At 40.3% G+C, this 19,923-nt stretch overlaps 1 protein-coding gene and 2 long non-coding RNA genes across 3 annotated transcripts; 2 read left to right on the top strand and 1 right to left on the bottom strand.

The window, feature by feature from the left end:
- Positions 1 to 5,167: 5,167 nt before the first annotated feature.
- LOC120902413 lies at positions 5,168 to 6,725 on the top strand. The gene is made up of 3 exons (XR_005739410.1): positions 5,168 to 6,025; positions 6,088 to 6,410; positions 6,495 to 6,725. It is a non-coding gene; the product is annotated as an uncharacterized LOC120902413 (long non-coding RNA).
- A 5,504-nt stretch (positions 6,726 to 12,229) lies between these two features.
- LOC120902863 (trypsin 3A1-like) lies at positions 12,230 to 13,423 on the top strand. Its single transcript, XM_040311910.1, has 3 exons — positions 12,230 to 12,723; positions 12,786 to 13,108; positions 13,193 to 13,423. The coding sequence occupies exons 1-2, from the start codon at positions 12,364 to 12,366 to the stop codon at positions 12,984 to 12,986; spliced, it is 561 nt and encodes a 186-aa protein (XP_040167844.1). The 5' UTR covers positions 12,230 to 12,363; the 3' UTR covers positions 12,987 to 13,108; positions 13,193 to 13,423.
- Positions 13,424 to 15,441: 2,018 nt separating this feature from the next.
- LOC120902239 lies at positions 15,442 to 16,165 on the bottom strand. Its single transcript, XR_005739392.1, has 3 exons — positions 16,118 to 16,165; positions 15,847 to 16,039; positions 15,442 to 15,766 (listed from the first exon to the last, which is right to left on the bottom strand). It is a non-coding gene; the product is annotated as an uncharacterized LOC120902239 (long non-coding RNA).
- Between the last annotated feature and the right edge of the window lie 3,758 nt (positions 16,166 to 19,923).

Genomic DNA, 19,923 nt, shown 5'->3' with positions numbered 1-19,923 from the left:
AATACGGAGATAGTTACAGTCACCATGTGATAATGTGATGATCATACAACTTTACGATCGAGTACCGTCGCGGTAGGTCAGCGTTTGTTTGCTTGAAACGAACTTTTCGATACTAGATCGTCCAGGCGATCATAAAAACCCTGCAGGGGTTTCCCTTACTGGAAACGTTGGAGTTTAGAAGCCTTACCTTGGGAAGGGGGGCATAACTAAACTCTTGAAATAAGTTGGAAGGCGAAATTTTTGGGCAGCGTAACGTCCTATCTTGACAGTCCGAACGAATCTGACTTGCACGGTTGGAATTGGTATTATTTATACACAATGGGTTTCGTACATTTGGTTTTGGAATTTTTTTTGTTCCAATTAAAGGTTACTGATATGAGTTGCAATTTATACATTGTATCGGAGTGAGGTATATGTCATTTTGTGCCTATGCTGCGCTTTTATTAATTTTAAGAAGGTTCTAGAAAGTTTAAACTGTTCTAGAAAAAAAAACGGGTGCGTTCGTCGATCTTTCCCGTTCTCTGTTTACCTACTTTGCTGTAGTAACGTTTCGGCTGTTTTCGATAAATGTGTCTCAATGGTTTTTATCTATGGACGGTATGGTCTGGGTATGTTGCTATGGTGGGGATTGATTTGCTGATGTATTATTAAAATGTGTTGCAATAGTGTGATTTGGCTTTCCGAAGTGTTTTACAATCTATTTATAGCTGATAGTGTGGTTTATAATAAGTTCTGTTCTGCAGATATGCTACAGTAGATGCTAATGTAGAACTTTACTTAACTTTACTTTACTGAAAACGGATGGGGCATAATTCTTAAAGATTTAAAATTCACAGAACCTTTCCAACTCCAAGAATTCAGCTAGAAAAAGATGTACATTAAACATCATAAAATAATATGCTTATTCTTCTTACTTGAATTGGTTTGTTGATGTTTTCATAGACGTCAGTCATGGATGTGTCAAGCATTTTAATTTTTTTAAGAGTGGGAGTCGGCATAACCACAATATCCGCTCAAACGTTATTATTGAGGCTGCATAAAATATAGATGAAACAAACTTCTGATAACATATTTTTTCCCCAGCTGTTTCTAAAATCGCACACATTGTACAGGCGAATATTGCGTTGAGTAACAACTGTTCAGCTGAGTATACACAAGAAAATGTCCGAAACGTTTCAGTACAATTACAAACACATAATTAAAAACCGCTATACAAAAAAAAATCTGTCGTTGTCATTTGCACTATAAGATTATAGTCCCATTATAAATAAATGCAAAATTTATTATCGGTAAGCAGATAGGAAAATTAAGAAATACCAAATATATGTCTCTAAGGCATTTTTTTACTTTGAGTCAACCGCTTCATTTACAAAACTCCAAACTGTATGTTCCAAAATTCTTGAAATTAAGTAAAGTAGTTATTAATTTCTATGATAGATTCAAAGTATAACAATTGTTATACCAGTTTTGGAAATTTTAATGAAAAATTTTATTTTTAGGAATAAGCAATGGCTTTAGAATTTATAAAATTTCATTATTTGTTGCTCAAAAGATAATCAAATTGCACGGGTTTTGTATGGTTTATGTGATGTTTAATGACAATTGTAGAAAAAAGTGCTGAAATACCCTGTAAAAATATCATGATTCTTACAAGAGTAGATAATTGATGAGTTGCAGACAAAACTAGGTGCGTTAGAGTAAAAAATTGATGCCTTAGAGTCCAAATTTGGTGGCAACGACTGTAATTGCTTTACATGTAGCGTTTATTTTTTCCCCATCAATTGTTTGGTGGAGAACCCATTGTGCAAAGAATTACAACACAAGAGGACTGTCCTCTTGTGCTTAAATCGCTAGGAAAATTAAATCGGTTTACCATCATTCGTAAGTAAGATGAAATCACTGTTAAACGTAAACTGTATCGTGGTGTTGGTGCTGTGCCTAAGCAATGCGTTTGCCAGTGATACTAATATGGATAACCAAACTGAGAAAGCAATCCCACAAGTGTCCGCAAGCGCACAGCCGCATGTGACCAGCAATTATTCTCATTCTGGACGAATTGTTAACGGAAAGGCTGCGGATATCACATCATTCCCGTACATAGTGGGTTTGCGCGTGAAAAACGTTTGTGTGTGTGGAGCTAGTGTTATTACATACTGGCACGCTTTGACTGCTGCTCACTGTGTATACTTCAATCAAAACATTTCTGAGGTAGGAAGGCATCCTTACGTATCTGTCTTCATTTGATTCTGCTTCTCACAGTCTACCTCTACAGATCACGCTATACGGTGGCAGTGCGTCGCTGAGCAAAGGTGGAATTGTGTTTTACGCCAGCAAAATCGTAATTCATCCATTGTTTAACGTTGAAACAGCTGATTACGACGCAGCAATAATCCAGGTGAAAAACTCCTTCCAAGGATACAAAAAAATTGCTCGCATACCTCTCCAAAACGCGGAAGTTCCTAGCAATACTTTATGCTGCGTGGCTGGATGGGGTTATAATGGACAAACATATCCAGACAATCTGCAATATGCCGCCCTGCTAGCAATATCACAACGGCAATGCTCAGAAGCATGGTTTGGCTTAACTACACCCGAGTGAGTTGGAAATACGATTTTTAGTATTGTTTTATTGTTGTTTTTATACATTCACCTGCTTTAATTTTAGAAATATTTGTGCTCAGCGAGGCAAAAACGGGGATTTGTGTACTGGCGATAGCGGAGGTCCATTGGTCTGTAACGGAAAGCTAACAGGTGTCACTTCGTATGGTGGAGAAGGTTGCCGGAGTGAATTACCGTCAGTTTTCACTAAAATTACGGCTCCTGCCATTAGGCTTTTTATTAAGACTTATGCGGGAATTTGAGATACTTCTCATGCTTCTATTCCTGCGTTACTTTCAGGACTTCTTGGACCGTTTCGCTTGAAAAGCAAACTACTATTGCAGGGTGTGCAAACTATGAAAAAGTAGAGCAAATTTGTCTAATTTTTGGTGTTACACTGATGAGCTTAGAAGAGCAGAATCATTATCCTTTTTATCATTCTGGGTATGTTTCCCAATTTTATATTCAGATTTTCAAAAGTACAACACAAGCAACAAGCCAGGGACGCATAATAACAGTAGTCTTTCGTCATCGAGTCAGTCACCAGAAGTCAAACATGGATCTGGAGGGATAGGCAATTTTAACGGGATAAAGAGAGCAAGATGATCCAGAATTTCAAAGCAATAAAAGCAATATTAGTATGTTTTGTGTTTGTATGTAAAAGTATTCTATAAAAAGCAAAAATAGCAATATTAGTATACGCGTACATGAACGTAGATGTGTTCAATAAAACCATACAACAAGGTCTCCGGACCATATTATGTAGCAAAATTTGGAAAACACCAAAAAGTGTAACCTGGCAAATAAAATGGTCAGAAATGAAATTAAGCATGATTAGAGTATTTGGTATAAATTGAATTCGGGATAACAGGTTGTTCTGTGCTTAATACGGTACTAAAATACTAAATTACGGTTAATAATATATTACGGTGTCGTATACCGCCTATAAAATATTCTTCCTGATCCTTCAGGATCGTCTTGTTCCGCACGTCGAAGAGATCCGAAACTATCAAAGAGGATTCTAAAACGAAAAATCAACCACTGATCAGATCTTCACCAAGCGGCAGATCTTGGAGAAGATGGCTGAATACAGACACAACACAAACCATCTCTTTATTGACTTCCAAGCCGCATATGATAGCATAACCAGGGTAAAATTGTATGACGCTATGAGCTCTTTTGTAATCCCGGCCAAACTCTCCAGGCCTTTTGCTACCACCAATGGTCTGCGCTAGGGAGATAGGCTTATATGTCTCCTATTTAAACTGGCGCTAGAGAGTGTCATCCGTGACTCTAGGATGGAGACTACGAGAATCATCTTCTATAAGTCAACCCAGATCCTGGCCTGATGATATAGACATCATTGGTATGCGGCTCTCCTTTGTAGCAGAAGCCTACCAAGAGATCAAGCAGGGGGCAGAGAACCTTGGATTGCAGATAAACGAGGCAAAGACCAAACTGATGGTGGTAACATTAGCGGTAAAGTCTTTTTAGGCCGTCCACAAGGACAGAGGAGGCGTGGTAGGGCTAAATTGAGGTGGTAAGATGGCGTGGAGCGTACGCCATTAAGGCCGGGATAGCGGACTGGCAAACTAAGGCGCGAAACCGGACCTGGTACTGTGTGACCTATTGTTGAAGACTTAACCTAAGAAACAGGAACAATGAAACAATACGGGAAAACACTCTTTACGAAATTAAATATCAAATGGTTTGATTTTTGCGTGTGCAAATTCGATTCAGCGAGGCCCTGTAACCGGCGTAACTAGTGTTTGCAAAACGATTACATCGTGTAACTCTAGACCAAAATTCTTAAACAATTATTATAATAGGTTATTAAAAATAGAACTACAACAATTTATGAAGATTTTGTCCGACTCTTGCTCCAAAACATATGAAATGTAAAAGCGAATGTTGCATTACGAAACAGCTGTACAGCTGTGTAAATATACGAAAATTTCCGGAACGTACAACAACAAATACAAAATATCTGACGTCAATGCATAATGTCTGTCAGATTTAACGTTCACCTTGGAACTCTGACTAAAACTGATTACATACACAGTGAGACTATGGCTTACTAAAACTGGTTGAATCAAATAAGAGTATGCAGAATCCCAAGAATATTACAAATAATTCAAACAAATGTTTGAACTAAGCAACAACTAACATTAAGATCATGAAGTTTCGTAGAAAAATGTTTTTTATCGAAGTACATCAGGGAGGGTCTGCATGCTTTTGATTATTTTTATAGCTTCTGCTAAATATTTGAGTGTCAGATGTTTGTTATAAAGTAAATGGAATAGTTTATATAAAAAGCCAAATTAGCCATTTATTATCTTGAAGGCACTTACACAGAAAGTGTATTGCACTTTCGATCTGAATTAGATGGATGTAAGACCATAACTAAAGAGTATCCTCATCGATGTGTGATAAAAGAAACTCTGAAAACTGTTTCAATGAGCAGTCCAGGAAGTCATAGGACCACCCGATCGGTGAACATATGAACTGTCCAGGAGTTTGGTGCTACTGTTTGTTATATGCTTATCTGTCTTAAAAACAAGTCATTAATGTTTGCCATATCTCACTGTGCGATGAGATACAACACTTGTTTAAAAGAGTGTCTGGGCGTGCGACTGTTGTAAGCTGACACGCAAATAAATGCCAAAGAACATAAGAAGACAATCCTGATGTGCTTTAAATACCATGAGAGCTTCACCACAGTACCACAGTTGCTGCAGTATCAAGATGGTATCACTGGTAAAGGTCCTTTGTGCCGTGGTTTTGGTGTCGTGCCCAAGTCATGTGTTTGCTAGTGACATTAATATGAAAAACCATACTGAAGAAGCAGTTCAAAAAGCGTTCACAACTTCACTACAGCTTGAAACCAGCAATTATTCCCATTCAGGACGAATTTTTAATGGAAAGAATGCTAATATCGCATCATACCGTTACGTAGTGTGTCTGTTGTTTACCAACAGCGGTTCTAGTTTGACAGCTGCGTTGTGGTGAAGTGAGAGAGAGGGACAGGTAGCACAGGCGAAACAAACACGGGCGAAATAGAGAGAGTAGGAATGGTTCATCCCGAAGGAGCTTCGCGTGCAACGGATGAACCTGCGCAAATTAAGTGGAATGACCGCAATCGGGTTTGCGTGAAGTTTTAAAACGGGCACGAAGACGAAAATCGACCTCTTTCTACCATCGCGCCAAGAGAAGAAAGTTCAGTGAATTTTTAATACAGTTTAATGAAATTAAGTGAATTAAGAAAACTGATGTTTCAACTTTAAATTCGCGAAAGAAAGAGCTTTGTTGCTGGACGCAACAGTGTCTACTTGAGAACAAATCTTGTGAATGTGGAGCTAGTGTTATTACGTACTATCACGGGTTGACTGCAGCTCACTGTGTGTACCCCAATCCGAACATTTCTAAGGTAAGAATGGCATCGTTATGTAGCTGTGTTCATTTGCTTCTAACATTGCTGCTTCTCTACAGTTTGCGTTGTACGGAGGCAGTGCGTCGCTGAGCAAAGGTGGGATCGTGTTTTATCTCAGTAAAATCGTAAATCATCCTTTATATAATCCAAAGACAAACTATTACGACGTAGCAATACTTCAAGTGAAAAAATCTCTAGAAGGATACAAAAACATTGCTCGCATATCACTGCAAGACGCTGAAGTTCCTAGCAATACTTTATGTTACGTAGCTGGATGGGGCTATAATTTAAAGACTAATCCAGATAATCTACAATATGCCACCCAACTAACAGTGTCACAACAACAATGCTCTGCTGCTTGGCCTGGTTCAATTATGTCCGCGTATGTTGAGATTATTATTTTAGTTTATTGTTTATTTTTGTAATGTAACATTAAGTTTTTTCTATCCAATTGTTTTACTTTTAGGAACATTTGCACTAAGCAAGGCACAGACGGAGATTTATGTAACGGCGATAGTGGAGGCCCATCTGCAAAGGCAAGCTAACAGGTGTCATTTCTTTTGGTGGAATACCCTGTGACAGTAGTCCACCTACCGTTTTTGCTAAAGTTTCAGCTCCTACCATTCGGTCATTTATTAAAACATATGCGGGGATTTAAAATGTATTAAAAAATAAATGCTGCACAGTGTTATTTGATTAAAACATTCTCGTGAAATGACTAACATCTTTCTTGTAATCCGCCGGTCAGTCGTACCCAACTGAGCCAGACTCCGTACCCTAACCAAACTCGACTCTGCCATCTCGTGAAAATTTCTGGCGAGTCTGGATGAGACTCATCCGTTTGATCCGGAAAAAGAAAGAAATGTAATACCTTCACTGGTGAGATAAAGTAATAAACCCTCATAAGTTATTACGCAGGATAAGCATCGGTTCGGTTGCGGGATCGGAGGCTGGAAAGTGATGTGACAAATTTTTGCACGGTGGTTCTTGTGGTTCTTTGATCGGAAGACTAATGGAACATATTTTTCGCTTTTGTTTTGGTTCACTTGGTGGGTGGTTCATCCGTCAATCAGATCAGAGGTCAATCAGATCAATGAATTTATCACGTAGGGCAAGCAAATTCATCCGCGCCAAAATGTAAAATCCGCGCCTATACGAAAGCAACACATAGAATTGTTGAATTATTCTTCTTCTTGTTCTTTAGCTCAACAACCGATGTCGGTCAAGGCCTGCCTGTACCCACTTGTGGGCTTGGCTTTCAGTGACTTAGTGATTCCCCCCTATAGCAGGATAGTCAATGCTACGTATGGCGGCGCGGTCTATTTGGGGATTGAACCCATGACGGGCATGTTGTTAAGTCGTACGAGTTGACGACTGTACTACGAGACCGGCAGAATTGTTGAATTAGGGTTTTTTTTTATTCATAACGGAGGGCCTGGTCGTATTGCTAAATCAAGGTATTGATAATATAAAATAAACTCAACAATATAGAACAAAACCTTTGGTGTTTAATGTTTTGCGAGGTTAGAGCCTTTGTAACAAAATGTAGTAAATTAACTGTTCACACTTGTTAATTTAAAAAAACGCCTTGCTTATGTGACAACAACTCGTTACTTATGAATGTTGTATTACTGAAGAGATCTATTCTGCTTATTTCTCGAATTCACATAATTATTAAACAAAATATTTGGTAGAAGTTCAATGTTACGTACTATGCCTAACTAATACTTATTTCATAATCTGTGCTTGCCACTACAAAAAAAGTCAATTACATCACTTATCTTTCTTCAATTCAACTAGTTTTTTCTGCGCATCTGCCTCTTCACTCAGTAACTTTTCACGTTGTTCCACCATTATTTTTAAACAAGCCACTTGAGGGTTGTTTTTGAGAGGCGAATGCTAAAAAGCCTCGTAAAAAATTAAAACAACAACAACAACTTGAGGGTTGTCATTTTTCAGTTTTTTCAACTGAGCAGTTATAATATTAGTTAACTCCTCACTTGCTTCACGTTTCTTTTTAACTACATTTTTCTGTTCTTCAACTTTCTTTTCATGCTGCTCAATCGTAAATCTGCATTCTTCTTTTTTTGTTTTTTCTTTTTCAATTTTTTTTGTTGTGTGTCTGCCTAGCCATTTTTGCTTTTAATAATAATTCTTTTGGTGGAATAAACTTTTCTATAGCATATTGTAAAAAATGCATTCCATTGATTATGTTTTTTCGATGGTTGAAGAGTTCTTTTGACATACATGAGCTTTTTTCTGTCATCACCAATTTGTAAGACGAGAAGCGTCGTTCAGCCTCAGCATTGGAATGGGAAATAGTGATGACAATTTGGAACAGTTTTTTGAGTTCAATGAAATTATGCTGCCGGAAAAGAACAGCATAAAACTCCAAATAATCATTATAAAATGGAAGGGAATGCTTCAAATTTTTTAGTACCACAATTTCTTCAAAGACACGAACATTGTCGAGTTTAAAATCAACATTTTAAGCTAGTTTCAACATTTTTTCCTCTGCTTTAATGGAGAAAACCTTTGTAGGTTTCATGTATGAGACGAGATGGTAAAATTCGTGGGGAATGTTATTGTCAAGCAAATATATTATTAATTTTACCACATACTTTTTCATACCTTCTTTAAGAGTGGTTATAACCTGTTCATTTCATGGACGAAATCATTTGTTTCCATAAATTTAATAAACTTTTCGGAACACATCCAGCAACTCGTCATCCTCAGCAGCAACTCAGCATCCACACTCGTAGCAACATAAAGCTAAGTTTGCCGTCTCAAGAACTTTCCGTTATATCATTAACCCAAACTTTTACTCACTTTCAGGGAATGTTGACTCTGCCTTCCCTGAAAGGGGGAGTTGAAGTTGTTGACCGGAACACATCCCACCGAATTGACGGCACCACCCAAGATCGACAGCATCGCCAAGCACACGACGGAGAGAAACAGATTGAGATGGACAGCTTGCGGTATCGGCAGTGAAAACCGTAAAAGCCGAATACAATCCATTAGCAGCACAGTACAATTTGTTGTTGAAACAAATCTAAAACAGAAGAAAGTGCAAGTTAGGGATCAAACGACACACACACTCACCGACACGATCACAAATAAGGTTATGATTACACCATGCGCGTTGCGAGACAGGTGTACCCCAGGTCGAATTGATCTACGTTTTTGTATCCCACAAGCAAGTGGTAGAGAAAAGCTGCAAAACGTTGGATCATGTCCAGATCGACGAAGGTTGATCGACAGGTTGAATGTAGGGAAGCGCAAGCGTTATCCTATATATGTGCAATACGAAAGGCACAAAGCACACCTAGAAAAAGAAGATAGGTTACCCTCAAAACAATTTCTATACCGGAAACCTTATGAGGTATTTGAAGGCCTTAACGAAAGCAGGAGATTTTTATATCGTGCTTATTTTAAGCAAATCCTGCTTCACTAAGGATTTACGGGGTGGAGTGTTGGCACGATATCGACCTCGTGTGGATTAGCCAAGCGAGTGTTGATAACAACAACGAGCTGTCAAGGACAGCTCGAATAGATGGAGCAAAAGTTTAGCCAGAAAGAACAGACGAATTTTTAAACTGCGCAATAAAGTCCAAATAAGCCAGTTCTAAAAACTTCTACCAAGCTACTCATAATAAATAGATAGCTACATCCGTAGCAACAGCATCACTGCACACATCAATAACAAACCGAATTACGGACTTGATACCTTTTATAGACAGTATCCTAACAATAACCTCTTCATGATAACTCATTTTTTTTCCTTTCCGAGTGAGTCAATTTGGCCTTCAATGCAAAAAGTTCGTCTATGTTCGCTAGTAGGGGAAGGCAGGTAAAGACGGACACGTTAAGGGAAATGGTAAAAATCTAGGGATATATAACTGCAATGACCATGAAAATGTGCATACATTATCTTACACTCATATTTTATCAGAAAATGTGTTAAAACTTTTAAGTTTCCATCAAACTTAAAGTAGAGTAGAGCAAATTTGTCTAATTTTTGGTGTTACACTGATGAGCTTAGAAGAGCAGAATCATTATCCTTTTTATCATTCTGGGTATGTTTCCCAATTTTATATTCAGATTTTCAAAAGTACAACACAAGCAACAAGCCAGGGACGCATAATAACAGTAGTCTTTCGTCATCGAGTCAGTCACCAGAAGTCAAACATGGATCTGGAGGGATAGGCAATTTTAACGGGATAAAGAGAGCAAGATGATCCAGAATTTCAAAGCAATAAAAGCAATATTAGTATGTTTTGTGTTTGTATGTAAAAGTATTCTATAAAAAGCAAAAATAGCAATATTAGTATACGCGTACATGAACGTAGATGTGTTCAATAAAACCATACAACAAGGTCTCCGGACCATATTATGTAGCAAAATTTGGAAAACACCAAAAAGTGTAACCTGGCAAATAAAATGGTCAGAAATGAAATTAAGCATGATTAGAGTATTTGGTATAAATTGAATTCGGGATAACAGGTTGTTCTGTGCTTAATACGGTACTAAAATACTAAATTACGGTTAATAATATATTACGGTGTCGTATACCGCCTATAAAATATTCTTCCTGATCCTTCAGGATCGTCTTGTTCCGCACGTCGAAGAGATCCGAAACTATCAAAGAGGATTCTAAAACGAAAAATCAACCACTGATCAGATCTTCACCAAGCGGCAGATCTTGGAGAAGATGGCTGAATACAGACACAACACAAACCATCTCTTTATTGACTTCCAAGCCGCATATGATAGCATAACCAGGGTAAAATTGTATGACGCTATGAGCTCTTTTGTAATCCCGGCCAAACTCTCCAGGCCTTTTGCTACCACCAATGGTCTGCGCTAGGGAGATAGGCTTATATGTCTCCTATTTAAACTGGCGCTAGAGAGTGTCATCCGTGACTCTAGGATGGAGACTACGAGAATCATCTTCTATAAGTCAACCCAGATCCTGGCCTGATGATATAGACATCATTGGTATGCGGCTCTCCTTTGTAGCAGAAGCCTACCAAGAGATCAAGCAGGGGGCAGAGAACCTTGGATTACAGATAAACGAGGCAAAGACCAAACTGATGGTGGTAACATTAGCGGTAAAGTCTTTTTAGGCCGTCCACAAGGACAGAGGAGGCGTGGTAGGGCTAAATTGAGGTGGTAAGATGGCGTGGAGCGTACGCCATTAAGGCCGGGATAGCGGACTGGCAAACTAAGGCGCGAAACCGGACCTGGTACTGTGTGACCTATTGTTGAAGACTTAACCTAAGAAACAGGAACAATGAAACAATACGGGAAAACACTCTTTACGAAATTAAATATCAAATGGTTTGATTTTTGCGTGTGCAAATTCGATTCAGCGAGGCCCTGTAACCGGCGTAACTAGTGTTTGCAAAACGATTACATCGTGTAACTCTAGACCAAAATTCTTAAACAATTATTATAATAGGTTATTAAAAATAGAACTACAACAATTTATGAAGATTTTGTCCGACTCTTGCTCCAAAACATATGAAATGTAAAAGCGAATGTTGCATTACGAAACAGCTGTACAGCTGTGTAAATATACGAAAATTTCCGGAACGTACAACAACAAATACAAAATATCTGACGTCAATGCATAATGTCTGTCAGATTTAACGTTCACCTTGGAACTCTGACTAAAACTGATTACATACACAGTGAGACTATGGCTTACTAAAACTGGTTGAATCAAATAAGAGTATGCAGAATCCCAAGAATATTACAAATAATTCAAACAAATGTTTGAACTAAGCAACAACTAACATTAAGATCATGAAGTTTCGTAGAAAAATGTTTTTTATCGAAGTACATCAGGGAGGGTCTGCATGCTTTTGATTATTTTTATAGCTTCTGCTAAATATTTGAGTGTCAGATGTTTGTTATAAAGTAAATGGAATAGTTTAAATAAAAAGCCAAATTAGCCATTTATTATCTTGAAGGCACTTACACAGAAAGTGTATTGCACTTTCGATCTGAATTAGATGGATGTAAGACCATAACTAAAGAGTATCCTCATCGATGTGTGATAAAAGAAACTCTGAAAACTGTTTCAATGAGCAGTCCAGGAAGTCATAGGACCACCCGATCGGTGAACATATGAACTGTCCAGGAGTTTGGTGCTACTGTTTGTTATATGCTTATCTGTCTTAAAAACAAGTCATTAATGTTTGCCATATCTCACTGTGCGATGAGATACAACACTTGTTTAAAAGAGTGTCTGGGCGTGCGACTGTTGTAAGCTGACACGCAAATAAATGCCAAAGAACATAAGAAGACAATCCTGATGTGCTTTAAATACCATGAGAGCTTCACCACAGTACCACAGTTGCTGCAGTATCAAGATGGTATCACTGGTAAAGGTCCTTTGTGCCGTGGTTTTGGTGTCGTGCCCAAGTCATGTGTTTGCTAGTGACATTAATATGAAAAACCATACTGAAGAAGCAGTTCAAAAAGCGTTCACAACTTCACTACAGCTTGAAACCAGCAATTATTCCCATTCAGGACGAATTTTTAATGGAAAGAATGCTAATATCGCATCATACCGTTACGTAGTGTGTCTACTTGAGAACAAATCTTGTGAATGTGGAGCTAGTGTTATTACGTACTATCACGGGTTGACTGCAGCTCACTGTGTGTACCCCAATCCGAACATTTCTAAGGTAAGAATGGCATCGTTATGTAGCTGTGTTCATTTGCTTCTAACATTGCTGCTTCTCTACAGTTTGCGTTGTACGGAGGCAGTGCGTCGCTGAGCAAAGGTGGGATCGTGTTTTATCTCAGTAAAATCGTAAATCATCCTTTATATAATCCAAAGACAAACTATTACGACGTAGCAATACTTCAAGTGAAAAAATCTCTAGAAGGATACAAAAACATTGCTCGCATACCACTGCAAGACGCTGAATTTCCTAGCAATACTTAATGTTACGTAGCTGGATGGGGCTATAATTTAAAGACTAATCCAGATAATCTACAATATGCCACCCAACTAACAGTGTCACAACAACAATGCTCTGCTGCTTGGCCTGGTTCAATTATGTCCGCGTATGTTGAGATTATTATTTTAGTTTATTGTTTATTTTTGTAATGTAACATTAAGTTTTTTCTATCCAATTGTTTTACTTTTAGGAACATTTGCACTAAGCAAGGCACAGACGGAGATTTATGTAACGGCGATAGTGGAGGCCCATCTGCAAAGGCAAGCTAACAGGTGTCATTTCTTTTGGTGGAATACCCTGTGACAGTAGTCCACCTACCGTTTTTGCTAAAGTTTCAGCTCCTACCATTCGGTCATTTATTAAAACATATGCGGGGATTTAAAATGTATTAAAAAATAAATGCTGCACAGTGTTATTTGATTAAAACATTCTCGTGAAATGACTAACATCTTTCTTGTAATCCGCCGGTCAGTCGTACCCAACTGAGCCAGACTCCGTACCCTAACCAAACTCGACTCTGCCATCTCGTGAAAATTTCTGGCGAGTCTGGATGAGACTCATCCGTTTGATCCGGAAAAAGAAAGAAATGTAATACCTTCACTGGTGAGATAAAGTAATAAACCCTCATAAGTTATTACGCAGGATAAGCATCGGTTCGGTTGCGGGATCGGAGGCTGGAAAGTGATGTGACAAATTTTTGCACGGTGGTTCTTGTGGTTCTTTGATCGGAAGACTAATGGAACATATTTTTCGCTTTTGTTTTGGTTCACTTGGTGGGTGGTTCATCCGTCAATCAGATCAGAGGTCAATCAGATCAATGAATTTATCACGTAGGGCAAGCAAATTCATCCGCGCCAAAATGTAAAATCCGCGCCTATACGAAAGCAACACATAGAATTGTTGAATTATTCTTCTTCTTGTTCTTTAGCTCAACAACCGATGTCGGTCAAGGCCTGCCTGTACCCACTTGTGGGCTTGGCTTTCAGTGACTTAGTGATTCCCCCCTATAGCAGGATAGTCAATGCTACGTATGGCGGCGCGGTCTATTTGAACCCATGACGGGCATGTTGTTAAGTCGTACGAGTTGACGACTGTACTACGAGACCGGCAGAATTGTTGAATTAGGGTTTTTTTATTCATAACGGAGGGCCTGGTCGTATTGCTAAATCAAGGTATTGATAATATAAAATAAACTCAACAATATAGAACAAAACCTTTGGTGTTTAATGTTTTGCGAGGTTAGAGCCTTTGTAACAAAATGTAGTAAATTAACTGTTCACACTTGTTAATTTAAAAAAACGCCTTGCTTATGTGACAACAACTCGTTACTTATGAATGTTGTATTACTGAAGAGATCTATTCTGCTTATTTCTCGAATTCACATAATTATTAAACAAAATATTTGGTAGAAGTTCAATGTTACGTACTATGCCTAACTAATACTTATTTCATAATCTGTGCTTGCCACTACAAAAAAAGTCAATTACATCACTTATCTTTCTTCAATTCAACTAGTTTTTTCTGCGCATCTGCCTCTTCACTCAGTAACTTTTCACGTTGTTCCACCATTATTTTTAAACAAGCCACTTGAGGGTTGTTTTTGAGAGGCGAATGCTAAAAAGCCTCGTAAAAAATTAAAACAACAACAACAACTTGAGGGTTGTCATTTTTCAGTTTTTTCAACTGAGCAGTTATAATATTAGTTAACTCCTCACTTGCTTCACGTTTCTTTTTAACTACATTTTTCTGTTCTTCAACTTTCTTTTTCATGCTGCTCAATCGTAAATCTGCATTCTTCTTTTTTTGTTTTTCTTTTTCAATTTTTTTGTTGTGTGTCTGCCTAGCCATTTTTGCTTTTAATAATAATTCTTTTGGTGGAATAAACTTTTCTATAGCATATTGTAAAAAATGCATTCCATTGATTATGTTTTTTCGATGGTTGAAGAGTTCTTTTGACATACATGAGCTTTTTTCTGTCATCACCAATTTGTAAGACGAGAAGCGTCGTTCAGCCTCAGCATTGGAATGGGAAATAGTGATGACAATTTGGAACAGTTTTTGAGTTCAATGAAATTATGCTGCCGGAAAAGAACAGCATAAAACTCCAAATAATCATTATAAAATGGAAGGGAATGCTTCAAATTTTTTAGTACCACAATTTCTTCAAAGACACGAACATTGTCGAGTTTAAAATCAACATTTTAAGCTAGTTTCAACATTTTTTCCTCTGCTTTAATGGAGAAAACCTTTGTAGGTTTCATGTATGAGACGAGATGGTAAAATTCGTGGGGAATGTTATTGTCAAGCAATTATATCATTAATTTTACCACATACTTTTTCATACCTTCTTTAAGAGTGGTTATAACCTGTTCATTTCATGGACGAAATCATTTGTTTCCATAAATTTAATAAACTTTTCGGAACACATCCAGCAACTCGTCATCCTCAGCAGCAACTCAGCATCCACACTCGTAGCAACATAAAGCTAAGTTTGCCGTCTCAAGAACTTTCCGTTATATCATTAACCCAAACTTTTACTCACTTTCAGGGAATGTTGACTCTGCCTTCCCTGAAAGGGGAGTTGAAGTTGTTGACCGGAACACATCCCACCGAATTGACGGCACCACCCAAGATCGACAGCATCGCCAAGCACACGACGGAGAGAAACAGATTGAGATGGACAGCTTGCAGTATCGGCAGTGAAAACCGTAAAAGCCGAATACAATCCATTAGCAGCACAGTACAATTTGTTGTTGAAACAAATCTAAAACAGAAGAAAGTGCAAGTTAGGGATCAAACGACACACACACTCACCGACACGATCACAAATAAGGTTATGATTACACCATGCGCGTTGCGAGACAGGTGTACCCCAGGTCGAATTGATCTACGTTTTTGTATCCCACAAGCAAGTGGTAGAGAAAAGCTGCAAAACGTTGGATCATGTCCAGATCGACGAAGGTTGATCGACAGGTTGAATGTAGGGAAGCGCAAGCGTTATCCTATATATGTGCAATACGAAAGGCACAAAGCACACCTAGAAAAAGAAGATAGGTTACCCTCAAAACAATTTCTATACCGGCGAAACGCGGAGGAGCCCGGTGAAATACGAAACCTTATGAGGTATTTGAAGGCCTTAACGAAAGCAGGAGATTTTTATATCGTGCTTATTTTAAGCAGAGTGGTAACATGTGCCTCCATATATCCTAGCTTGGGTACACGGGCTAGATCCAACCCCTTGGGCGGATGGTGGCATATGGCGAACCAGGAGGGGGTGGGTATCCCGGGAAACTGGTGCCTGAACGTCGGGGGGCAACCCGACGAAAAATAAAACGGCCACGTGGGCGCAGGGCCAGTCACCCAGTCTCACGTAACAACTGACTACAGAAAGCATCAGAAGGATACGAAACGGACTTAACGATACCGACCCAACGCAATGCCCCCGGACAACGATAAAAATGGGCTCATGGAACGTACGCACTCTTAGCAAAGCCGGAGCCTTGAAACAACTTGATGACGCCCTAGCCACACTGAGCATGGACCTCGTAGCTCTACAAGAGATTCGGTGGCTAGGGAACGGTGTGCACAACGGGCGTGGTAAGCAATGCTACGACATTTACTACAGCTGCCACGACCGCCACCACGTGCTCGGAACGGGTTTCGCCGTAGGTCCCCGGCTGAAATCCGTAATCATAGATTTCAAGGCTATAAACGATAGGCTATGCACCCTGCGTATGCGAGGCAAATTCTTTAATATAAGCCTCATAAACGTTCACGCCCCTACCGAAGATAAAGAGGAAGAGGAGAAGGACCTTTTTTACGGCCGCCTCGCTAGAACTATAGATGCGTGCCCCAGGCATGACCTCAAAATCATCCTGGGGGACTTCAACGCAAAAGTCGGTAGGGAGCCAATGTACCGCCAATACACTGGCTGTCACAGTCTGCATGAGCACAGTAACGATAATGGTATTAGATTGGTCCAGTTCGCCGCAGCGAACAATCTGGTTGTAGGAAGTACCAAATTTGCGCGGAGGGACATCCACAAAATGACGTGTGCGCACCCGGATGGCGAATCCTTCAACCAGATCGACCACGTGTTAATAAGCCGCCGACGACAGTCGAGCCTGTTAAACGTCAGAACTTATCGAGGAGCCAATATCGATTCCGATCACTACTTGGTTGGCTTAGTGATACGTTGTAGAATCGCCCGCCCCCGCGCCAATGGGGGCGGAGAAAACACGCAGCCTCGGCTCAACACGGACTCTCTAAGGGACATTACTGTCCAACAGGAATTCAAAGCCGCTTTAGACGAGTCTCTACTACCAGAAAACAGATATGAAACTACGAGCGAGAGGTGGAACGCTCTAAAAACAAAAATAATAAACTGTGCAAGAAATATACTCCCACCAAGTCGTGGCAACACCAAATCTGGCTGGTTCGACGATGAATGCAGACTAGTGACCGAACGTAAGAATACTGCATACCGAGCAATGCAGCAACGGCATAGAACGCGGGCATGCGCAGAGGAATATTCACGGCTCAGGCGCGAAGAGAAACGAGTTCACCGCTCCAAGAAGCATGCTTTGGAAGAGCAAAACATGCGGGAACTCGAGCAAACCAGAGAGGCGTACGGACCGACACGAAAGTTTTACCAAGCGATAGCAGGTCACCGAAACAACGTTGTACCTAAGGTAACCTGCTGTCGCAACAAGGATGGAGATCTGGGCAGTAACCAGCCAGAGGTCCTCTCGCGGTGGGCTCAATACTTTGATGAATTACTCAATGACCAATTTAGCGAACAGCTAGAAGCGCCACTAGCAGATAATGTCATGCTACTGCCACCTAGCATAGAAGAAACACGAAAGGCTATCCGTCGGCTGAAAAATAACAAGGCACCCGGAACCGACGGAATTGCGGCCGAACTGGTCAAGAATGGAGGTGCACGACTAGAAAACGAGATTCATCAAATTGTTACTGAGGTGTGGGATAGCGAATCGATGCCTTGTGATTGGAATCTCGGCATCATCTACCCCATATACAAGAAGGGAGACAGGTTGGACTGCAACAACTACAGGGGTATTACGGTGTTGAATACTGCCTATAAAATATTCTCCCTGATCCTTCAGGATCGCCTTGTCCCGCACGTCGAAGAGATAGTAGGAAACTATCAAAGAGGATTCCGAAACGGAAAATCAACCACTGATCAGATCTTCACCATGCGGCAGATCTTGGAGAAGATGGCTGAATACAGAAACGACACATACCATCTCTTCATAGATTTCAAAGCCGCATACGATAGCATAGCCAGGGTAAAACTGTACGACGCTATGAGCTCATTTGGAATCCCGGCCAAACTGATAAGGCTAGTTAGAATGACTATGACCAACGTCACATGCCAGGTGAGGGTGGATGGAAAACTCTCAGGACCTTTTGCTACCACCAAGGGTCTGCGCCAGGGGGACGGGCTTGCCTGTCTCCTGTTCAACTTGGCGCTAGAGAGGGCCATCCGCGACTCGAGGGTGGAGACTACGGGAACCATCTTCTATAAGTCAACCCAGATCCTGGCATACGCTGATGATATAGACATCATTGGTCTGCGGCTCTCCTATGTAGCAGAAGCCTACCAAGGGATTGAGCAGGCGGCAGAGAACCTCGGATTGCAGATAAACGAGGCAAAGACCAAACTGATGGTGGCAACATCAGCGGACCTACCAACAAATAATCCAAATCTACGTAGGCGTGATGTACAGATAGGTGAACGCACTTTTGAAGTCGTCCCAGAATTCACCTATCTTGGGTCAAAGGTCAGCAACGACAACAGTATGGAAGTTGAGTTGCGCGCAAGGATGCTGGCTGCCAACCGGTCATTCTACAGCCTGAAAAAACAGTTTACCTCAAAGAACCTGTCGCGACGGACGAAGCTGGGACTATATAGTACTAATATAGTACCAGTACTCACATACGCCTCTGAGACATGGACACTGTCCAAATCTGACGAAACCCTCTTAGCAGCGTTCGAGAAGAAGATGCTCAGAAGGATACTTGGCCCCGTATGTGTGGAAGGACAATGGAGGAGCCGCTATAATGACGAACTATACGAGCTGTACGGCGAACTCACTGTCGTGCAGCGTATCAAGCTCGCCTGGCTCCGGTGGGCTGGCCATGTTGTACGTATGGAAGCGGACGACCCAGCCCGTAAAATCTTTTTAGGCCGTCCACAAGGAAAGAGGAGGCGTGGTAGGCCCAAATTGAGGTGGCAAGATGGCGTGGAGGCGTCCGCCATTAAGGCCGGGATAACGGACTGGCAGACGAAGGCGCGAGACCGTGAGCGGTTTCGGACACTCCTGAGGCAGGCCAAGACCGCAAAGCGGTTGTAGCGCCGGATAAGTAAGTAAGTATTTTAAGCAAATCCTGCTTCACTAAGGATTTACGGGGTGGAGTGTTGGCACGATATCGACCTCGTGTGGATTAGCCAAGCGAGTGTTGATAACAACAACGAGCTGTCAAGGACAGCTCGAATAGATGGAGCAAAAGTTTAGTCAGAAAGAACAGACGAATTTTTAAACTGCGCAATAAAGTCCAAATAAGCCAGTTCTAAAAACTTCTACCAAGCTACTCATAATAAATAGATAGCTACATCCGTAGCAACAGCATCACTGCACACATCAATAACAAACCGAATTACGGACTTGATACCTTTTATAGACAGTATCCTAACAATAACCTCTTCATGATAACTCATTTTTTTTTCCTTTCCGAGTGAGTCAATTTGGCCTTCAATGCAAAAAGTTCGTCTATGTTCGCTAGTAGGGGAAGGCAGGTAAAGACGGACACGTTAAGGGAAATGGTAAAAATCTAGGGATATATAACTGCAATGACCATGAAAATGTGCATACATTATCTTACACTCATATTTTATCA

The sequence above is a fragment of the Anopheles arabiensis genome, chromosome 3 (assembly GCF_016920715.1).
Source record: "Anopheles arabiensis isolate DONGOLA chromosome 3, AaraD3, whole genome shotgun sequence".
NCBI lineage: Eukaryota > Metazoa > Arthropoda > Insecta > Diptera > Culicidae > Anopheles > Anopheles arabiensis.
The sequence above is the reverse complement of the archived record's forward strand: the minus strand, read 5'-3'. Positions and strand labels throughout refer to the sequence as shown.